The sequence below is a fragment of the Nicotiana attenuata genome, unplaced genomic scaffold (genome assembly GCF_001879085.1).
Source record: "Nicotiana attenuata strain UT unplaced genomic scaffold, NIATTr2, whole genome shotgun sequence".
NCBI classification, from domain to species: domain Eukaryota; kingdom Viridiplantae; phylum Streptophyta; class Magnoliopsida; order Solanales; family Solanaceae; genus Nicotiana; species Nicotiana attenuata.
The window spans coordinates 28,172-38,027 of NW_017676269.1; the positions used below are offsets into that span (position 1 = coordinate 28,172).

The 9,856-nt window shown below is 37.3% G+C and overlaps 1 protein-coding gene across 1 annotated transcript; it reads right to left on the minus strand.

The window, feature by feature from the left end:
- Positions 1 to 2,479: 2,479 nt before the first annotated feature.
- LOC109220890 lies at positions 2,480 to 8,485 on the minus strand. The gene is made up of 2 exons (XM_019385360.1): positions 8,333 to 8,485; positions 2,480 to 3,920 (listed from the first exon to the last, which is right to left on the minus strand). The coding sequence occupies exon 2, from the start codon at positions 3,894 to 3,896 to the stop codon at positions 2,976 to 2,978; it is 921 nt and encodes a 306-aa protein (XP_019240905.1). The 5' UTR covers positions 3,897 to 3,920; positions 8,333 to 8,485; the 3' UTR covers positions 2,480 to 2,975.
- Positions 8,486 to 9,856: the final 1,371 nt, after the last annotated feature.

Here is a 9,856-nt window from a genome sequence, read left to right on the forward strand (position 1 = left end):
GTGTCTCCGCTTAATAGCTAGATTGTTGCTTATGAGAACAAAGTTATCTATATCAATTTGATTTATACGAAAGTATATTACATACTTCTCTCACAAGTGGTTCAGGGTCAAGAATCAAATAATTCCATCTTATTATTATTGCGGTGTATACTTTGATTAACATCATGATGCACAAAGGTGGGTTTTCAAAGTTGAGGAAGCAAGTTGGTTTTTCTAACATGAGTGGGAGGTAGGATAAACGGTTGAGAAAATGTTACGTGGAATGAATTATCATTTGTACATCTATATCCTCGAGTAAGATAATATGAACTCGAAGTTCATAAAGTGATAATTCATCTGCAATATATTGCAAAGCACGCCAGACGCATTTGCCGACCCAAAGAAAGTAACTATATTCTCATTGCAAATGCTCCTATTGGAATAAGTCCTACAAGGACAAAGTCTATGGTATGCTTAAAGCGCATAGACAAATCGGTTTCAAATAAAATTCTTGATAAAGAAGATGAGAAAATCATCAAAATGATCATAATAAGGAGGCAAGTGATCTAGAAGATCACATAATGCTTCATAAAACCTCAGGAGAGGTTCAGCTACCTGAAAATATGAATGAAGAGATCTCCATGTCATGTCTTTATGAATAAGGTGGTTGGAACCGATATAAAATATTCGTCGACGACATATATGATAGCGCTAAGTATAGACGAGGATCTTAAAACTGTCGAATACAGACATATTAGCCAAATGGAAGAGACACAATTCGAATAGGATTGGTTTCATATGAAGACATTATATATCTATCTATCAAGAATGACGATTTTAAGGTGCAACATATTCATTCAAGTTAATATGGATAATTTGTTTATCGAATCTCTACCAACGATCTTTTGAAGATGAGGAATGCAAAGGCTTAAAGATGTGGATTGATTGTCTCATCGGGGAGTTAATATGCATTGTACTCTTTTTTCCTTACAAGGTTTTGTCCACTGGGTTTTCCTTGCAAGGTTTTTAACGAGGCAACCGAAGGCGTATTTCTAAACAAGTGTACTCTTTTTCCTTCTCTAGAATTTTTTTGCCACTGGATTTATTTTAGCTAAGGTTTTAACGAGGTACATTATCTGTTAAATATACATTCAAGGGGGAAACTTTAGGAATTATTACTTGGTGGCAAAGTCACTCTTTCCCTATAAATTGTGGGTTTCTATTCCATTGTAAATCATCTCAAATCAATAAGAATTCTCTCTCCCTACTTTTCTCTGCAATACTCCTCTTCTTCTTTTATTATTTTATAACCAATTTTAATTATTCAATTCTATTTGGAAATTTGAACAGCATGCTGATGCCATTTTGTTATTCATGGATAGATGGCATAAAAATTCAAGTTAGACACGTAATTGAATGTTTTGCTGATATTTCGAGCTTTAAAGTTGAATTTTCAATGACGTATGAGTTGAGAATATTGTAGTTCTAGTTATGATACTCTAATTTGGACTGAATATTATACTTGGTCAATTACAATAAGAGTCATGTAACTGTTTAACACGTTCTGTTATAACAGCCGTAATAAGAGAGGTCTTAAATTTATTTAATAATTTTAGATATTTTTGTTTAAAGTTTATTCTTTTTATTTTTCGAGATGCAATTTAATCTTGGGAACGTAGCCAACTCACTTAATCTTTGTTGAAACATTTACTAACTTTTAATAAGATTTTATTAAGTTTAAAATTGATTCTTTTTTTCACATGACCGTCAACATAACTTACTATATATCAATGCCTCCCAAAGTAACAATCATGTGGAAATTTGTATTTACAAAGATGGAAAACAAATGGACTATGATTTTTTACGATCTAATTAGTTTGAAACGTGGCTACAGAGATCTTGAAAGAAAATATCGTACAAAGCTAGAGCTGTAAATAAAATTTGTTCAAGTTGGAATGAGAAGAACCAGAAAGTAAGTGCAGATTTAATTATCTTTTAGTTTCGTTATAATTTTCTCAACCAACGACCAAAAAAAAAAAGATCATATATTAAGTACAATAAATATTTAAATTACATATAAGAAGAGTAGCTTTTGGGGCCTCTAATTTTGTGAGGCCTAAAGCGGATGCTTTAGTGGCCTGGGGGCAGGGGCGGAGCTAGAGTGCCGCCAGCGGGTATGGCCGAACCCAGTAGCTTTCGTTCAAACCCTGTATTTATCTTAAAAAATCCGTTGAATATGTATAAATTATTAATGTAGAACCCAGTAACTTAAAACGATTAGAATTCCGAACCCATAAGCTTGAAATCCTGGTTCCATCACTGCCTGGGGGTTAAGCCGCCTTTGTATTAGACCGAACGTAGAAGCATGCCACGTGAAGAAAGGCAGAGATCAATACCTCTTTCGTGATTATTATAGACGTACCACAAGAGGGGGAAAAAAACAAAATAAAATGGAGCCCAACAATAGCCAAAGGCAGCTACTTCACAAAACAAAAGGCAGTTCAGAAGCTCCTCAAAGACCCAAGGGCTATTGTTCATCATCTTTTGAAATAAGATTGAGGCAAATGTAGCGAGCATATACAGAAGGAGAGACAACGCTACAACGACACAGTCCCTTACCGTGCATAATGTTACAGTCAATGAATAGTGCAGCCCTAGCATAGCTCAAATATCAAACAACAAATAGGAATTCCCTTTGATAAATATGGAGACTTAAAGAAGATAAACAATGGGAAGACCTTATTTCGTTCGAGGAGTGGCGGTTAAAGGATCACCATTTCACCCTCTACTAAGACAAAGATCTCTAACATTGTAGAGAAAATGACTCCCTCATATATGGGTGGGGACACCTTACATTCTTGAACCGATAACCATCTTTCGGAGCTGATCTATTGCTCCGTTAAATTAGCCATCAACACGATGGGCCCTAGAAAATCAATGTACATAACTGCATGGCAAAACCATTCGGTTGCGTGTTGAAAATGCTGTAGGCCACGTTAGCGGAAAAATTCAACATGACCAGCAATATCCCTGCACAACATTTTTGCTTCACCTGCCAACTTCAAGCTTCTTGAAATCACAAGTCCGGTTTTTTTGTGTGTTGATGTTGGTTTATATGATTTGGCATCCTCCTCATTTCCCAATGAAAGAGCTTCCCTAGCAGGAACCACATTTTCCCACCAAAATTCCCACAAAATTCCATGCATTAACTCCCAATAACTCCGCTCTCTATAGACACGGAATATTGTGCTCCCATTTGGTGTCCAACAATACACATCAACCCAATCTCTGTCCATGATTTCCATTTGCCCCTGCACCTGAGGCATGTAGTAGAATGGCATAGTATTCCATGGCAGCCCCTTTTCTGGCTTTCCTTTGTTATATGGGCATTTCACTTCCAGGATCCCACCCCCCGGCAAGCATCCAAGGAGACCATCCGGGGAGGCACCAACCCAACCCAATCGCTCATCCGAATGGACTGCAAACCCAAGTGAGCTCACATCGCGGCCGGTGATGCTTTTATAGCGCTCTATGGCTACTGCTTCCATGAGAACACCCCAATCCATGGCACACCTGCTAGCAGATTGTATTAATTGGACATCTGGAGAGAATACCTTCTCACGCCAGAGCTCATTTCGTCGATTCCCTTTCCAGAATCCTAAAGCAGTGCTGAAGGTGCTTGTAGTCAATTTGTCCTTGCGAAGGGCAAACCACTCATCAGAACGTTGTGGAGCATTTGATTGGGTCAGGCACGCTGTCAAAACTTGTGATGGTGGAGGATAACTGATAAGAGGAAAACTTGGTGCTGCCAAAGTTGAGAAGCTCCTCAAGAAAACAATGCCGTGATAGCTTCTGCCAGGAAGTGGCACCGCTGCTTTCTGAATGCTGCTGAATCTAGAAATGCAGGCATTGGTCATAGCTGATGGCTAACTGTTTCAATCCTGCAAATTAATAAATAAAACCATGAAACACAAGTAGGAAAACAGCTTGCTTGGCGGAGCAAGTAACTTTAGACAAGAATGGTCAAGTCAAGACAAGAATTTTCCAATGATCATTTCGGTGTGAACAAGAGAAAGAAAAAAAAAAGGAGGATACTGGTAGTGGCACTATTTTTTTCTTTTCTAATACATATTAAATCAAACTAGCTCAATTTAAGGCAGCAAAGCAAACGACACTACTTTTCCAATCACACAGCAAAGACAAACATTTCAGAGAGGTTCTTGAAATTCTCAAATGCTGGTTTTCCTTTCAATTCAATTCAACATAAATCCTAAAATTCATCATCCAGCACTCTCTCAGAAGTGAGATCCACGGACTGAAGGTTTATGCATGGAACATTAGGTCTTGGTGATCTGTATATTTTAATGATTAGGACCCACAAATTATACAAAAGAAATTTTTCCTACTCTCATCTAGTCATTGATAAAAACTACCCTGTACCAAAATTCACAATTTAGCAAGAAAAACGTTTTAGCTCCCGTTTGTTATTTCAAATTCAAAGGCTAAAATTTTTTTGCAACTATTTGAATATGCTTAAAATTTTAGGATTTGAAAGACAAACTCAAATCACAGCTCAGTTTGGCTCTAATTTTAGGATTCACTCCAAATGACACATAAAATGTGAATGACTCAATTGAACTCTAGAAGTTTGAGGTCCCCTTTTGAAGTCCAAATGTTATGAATCAACCCCAGCCCAGCAAGGATATTAACACACAAATAACTATTGAGCTGAGAAGAGCTATTGGGCCGAGAACAAGTAATATGGCTGGGCTAATTTGGGATCCATAATGAGCTCAAGAACAGTTCTATTAAACAGAGTAGTGGTCGGTGATTTTGGGGATTATGCCTATTGTTGAAGAAGAATATGTTTGTTCCTCTCATCTCCTTGCTCTGCATCTAAGCTTCTCATCTCCTTTCTTCTATGGTCCTCTATGTTATCTCTCAATTATCCTTTACTGTTTCATTGCAATTTCCAGTATCTGTAAGTCCGTTCAGTGAATCAATATAGCTAGTTGGTTTGGTTGCTATTCGGTTTGTTACATTGGTGCTTTCATCGTTCGTACTCCAACAGCAATGGTGGTATTAGATCGATTTAGTGGTGGAAACCCAGAGGGTTGGATTGTTCGGGCTGAGCTGTACTTCACCTACCTTGGCTTCTCCGAGAAGGACTGGTTGCCTCTTCCTTACCACTACCTTGATGGTGCAGCTCTTGCTTGGTTTGATTGGCTATTTCGAAATAAGCAATTTTTTGATTGGAATCATTTTAAGGAGAACCTGAAGCTGCGTTTTCGCACCCGAACTAGAGAAGAACTTGGCGGGTGCTTAGCTATTCACCAACAGCGAAAGCTAATGGCTGATTTACTAGCACGAGTTGCGGCTATTCCATCGTGGTGCAAGATTAACACCTCATCCTCGCCTCAGTATTGGCAGAAACACTCGGACAGGAACAACTTGAACCTGGCATACGAGTTGTTTGAGGAAATGTCGGGCACCATTCGAGATAATGAAGCAGTTGTTGAAACTAGTGAGTTACCAGAAAAGCATATTGATGTCGCTTCCACGTACAATGTCGCTACTGGTAGTCATGTTCAAGTTGAGCCTCTTAAAAACATGGAAATATTACATGAGTTAAAGCTAGTAATGTACTGGTGACTAAGAAAGAAGAATTCTTAGATAAAGACCATGTGTTCAACGAAATGCCACATAATTGCGGCTCCACAGTACTAGCTATTGTATCTGACTTGGAAGATGGCCACTCAGAGGTAGACAAGGTGCTTGATGGAAACCCCAAACGAACATTGACAAGAACTATGTCTCTCCAACTGATGCGGCAACCAATTTTTTAGTACCTTTTACTAGGGGAGAGGATGTAGTGCCGAAAGTGATTGCGAGCCCTTCTCAAGTCACACATCCATTTGAAAATGTCATATTGCTTCACATTCCCAGGAGTCCATATCTGTGGAATTTTTTTGATAAGAAGTTCATGATGGCTAATGAGGTCTCAGATATTGAGCGTAAGGAGACAATTTTGATGGACCAAAAACTTTTTATGTTTGGTGATGTTATCATGGAATCATGTTTGCTTTCTCTTGATAGCAGTGAATTGGTAGTCTCATCTTCCGGTGCGAGATCTGTTAGACTTGCTTATCCATTTCCTTGTGGTGGCCGAGAGCCTGTAGGACCCATAGTTGAGCAAGTTGCTGGAACTTTCGTATTGGGGGACCGTGATCCATGGACTGGCGGTGCACTGGTTTCCACAACGCATATGGAGAATTTCTGGACTCCGAAGTGTAAGCTATTGCTACTGCTGGAATCTACTGGCAAGTTTTGCTCATACACATCTTCTTACTCTATAATTAAAGTATGGGATCCCGGACGACAATGGTGTGTGAATTCTTATTATAGTGAAATAATTAGAAATATAATTATTGGCTTAGAGATAAGTGATATATCGCTGAAGAAATGTGACAATGCTGATTCACAAGTGGAAGGATCAGAACTTTCTTGGTTTGGCCTGCACTCACTAACAAATGCCTTGACATGGGTAACAACTGAACCTTTGAGGTCATCTTCCCCCATTGCAGATCCGGTGGCCACCTCAAACCAAATGCTTGGTTCCCCACATATCTTCTATAATACTCTTGGGTATTCTATTCATTTTGTAGTTGCACAAGATTTGAATAGTTGTTGTTCAACCATGAACAAAATAGAACAGAGACATACTAGTGCTAATAATGAACAACGAGCTAGCCAAACATTCTTATTCATTCGACACATTAGAAAATGTATTGCTTCCAAGTATGTGGTCCAGGTAGTTGATAAGCTTTGTGTGAAGACGGTCAAAGAGGATTCAAGCACAATAGAGCTTTCAAATGGGTTTTATGTGGAAACTACACAATACCTGAGGGTAAGGGCAACTACAACTACATGTCATCATATTGTCTCTTATAATATCTGCATTCATGGGCTTTGCAAGAATGATAATATGGAAGAAGCACTCATTTTGAAGGAAGAAATGAGATTAAATGGTATAATGTCAAGAACTGTCGTGTATAGGACGCTTATTCTGCTGAAACTTGCGAAATGTGATGACGCTGAGTGGGTGTTGACAAACATATCTAACAAGGGGCATGTTCCAAAAGAGGTGTTGTACAATACCACCTTGATGGCCATTACTCAACAGAAAATATCCTGATGGCTCTAAAGGTGACTAAGGAAAGGATACTAACGTGTTTGAGGCAAATTGATGGGTTGCTGCTCACATTACATGGGTTGCTTTTGTGGGAATTTGCTTCTGGAAAGTTTGCCTTGATTCAATCATTTCGCTTGCCGCTAACTGTTTCGCGAAGAGGGCAAGCAAGATTATGTCAATATGCAGGGCAGGTTAGGATGGCACTCAAATTGATAACACTGCTAATGTTCGAGAGCCACAAAGGACATGGTTTAGAATGGTTCACTAAAGGTGCGCGGGATCCTATATTTTCCTTTAGACATAATGAATGCCTTAGTATTGATATTGTTGGTTGGGAGCTCGAGAGTATCCTTGTTCTTGACTTGAACCTTGAGGACAAGGTTCTTATTGAGGACGGGAGTATTGTTATGAATCAACCCCAGCCCAGCAAGGATATTAACACACAAATAACTATTGGGCTGAGAAGAGCTATTGGGCCGAGAACAAGTAATATGGCTAGGCTAACTTGGGATCCAGGTTGAGTAATGAGCTCAAGAACAGTTCTATTAAACAGAGTAGTGGTCGGTGATTTTGGGGATTATGCCTATTATTGAAGAAGAATATGTTTGTTCCTCTCATCTCCTTGCTCTGCATCTAACCTTTCTTCTATGGTCCTCTATGTTATCTCTCAATTATCCTTTACTGTTTCATTGCAATTTCCAGTATTTGTAAGTCCGTTCAGTGAATCAATATAGCTAGTTGGTTTGGTTGCTATTCAGTTTGTTACACCAAATGTCTTCATCCAAACAGACCATTAAAAATATGCACCGCACTATTCAGATAAAGTTCAGATTTTCAATCTTATCTTCTACCCACTCAGCCAAATTAAACTAAAAAGAGTGAATTATGGAAACAGATACAAGGTGTTTGAATAATTGCCTATGAGAACACCTTTCCAGTTTTCGTGAAACAAAACTAATATATTATTATCCTAGAGACAAGAAAAGGAGCTCAGAAACAAATACTAACAAAAGGGTGTTATTTTTCGCTTATAAATCAGAGGAAACTAAAGAATCCCACATATTAATCTGAAAAGCATACTCTTTTCTAACCAGTTGAAGGTAAAAGGGCTTATCGGCTTAGAAGCTGGAATTTGAAAATGAAAGTAGCTGTTGAAAATACCTGCATCGGAAGGCGGGAAGCGGGCGTGGGTGGAGCCTCTATCCAAGAGGGAGGGGAAGAAGATTGCGGCAAAATGTGGAAAAAAATGGTTTTTTGACAGACCACACTACACAAACATCTCTTTTAACTCTTGAGGTAGCTTAGCGGTAAAAGAAAATGAAAATCTATATTCACTATTAAAGTTTAACAGCAAGAAAATAACAGATTTTAGGTGACGTCAAGTTTTAAGCATTATCACATTACTTTTGTCATTATTAATTCATTGGGATATTTTCCCTTTTAGTCTGAACTAAACTAACCAAATTTAACATAACTTATAACACTAGTATTCTCCAATTATTTATTTTTATATGTGTCTAAGGACTAAATTAAATCTACCTCTATATATTAAGAAAGTGTAGATTTGATAAATATACTGTAGATACGTTTTTACTTTTTCCCTATAAGCTTTTCTTTGAAACTATATACGCGAACGAAAAATGAAAAATTGAGAAAAATTGTTTTCTTTTCTTTTGTAAAAGATAACTAAGAACAAAATAAAAACCATATGAAACATTGGTTTACATGCTAGTTTATATTGTATGAATTACTTATGCAGTGAATAATATATAATGATTGTACTATGTGGTAAAGTATAATATAAGTAGAATGTTAGTATTACCTATTTTAAGTATATTTTGTATTTTATGTTAGTATTACCTATCTTAAGTATATTTTGTATTTTACGTTAGTATTACCTATTTTAAGTATATTTTGTATTAAAATATTTTTGTTAACGCACTGCTAATATACATTCTTATTAACACATTACCGTCAACCAAACGCTAAATGAACTAATGCATGAATTATTTTATTCTTATACGATTAACAAAACGCTGCAAAAGTTTTACGGGAAATCATTCTTCATAATCCTTCTAATCATTACTGTATTATGTTATGCAAAATTTCATGATGGGATTATTTCTTCAATCACTCCAACTAAACGACCACATGGAGAGATGATCAAACTCTCTTGGGTTCTTGTGGTTATCGAAAAGGGGTAGAATTTGGTGAACCAAATTGAAAAAAGATGATCTACCACCTCCCTAACTTTTGGCAGACCAAACAAATACGGAAAATGAGAAAATTGACTACTTTTGCCGAATAGATAGCATTAAATAAAGTGCAATCAGCTTTTGTCTTACACTTATCATTCCACCATTGAGACCAAGTTGATCGTAGGGATGGCAATAGGACGGAACAGAGCGAGTTAAACGAATTAATATGCAATGTAGGCTATTAATTAGTCTTTGCAGGTTTACACAGATTTATCGAATTAGACAGATATGGGAGGCGGCCATCCATGAAGTTGAGCTAGGGAGGTGTGACCGTGTGGAAGGATGCAAAAGAAGAAGAAAAAAAACATAGCATGAGAAAGCACAGGAAAAATATATATATTATGTTACAATAAACCCTATTTATAAGTATACATAATACATAACCTACTCCTATTACATATGGTACTAGGACTAATTATATGTATTC

Coding starts and splice junctions, on each gene's coding strand:
- LOC109220890 (XM_019385360.1), bottom strand. CDS start 3,896: ATGACCAATGCCTGCATTTCTAGATTCAGCAGCATTCAGAAAGCAGCG.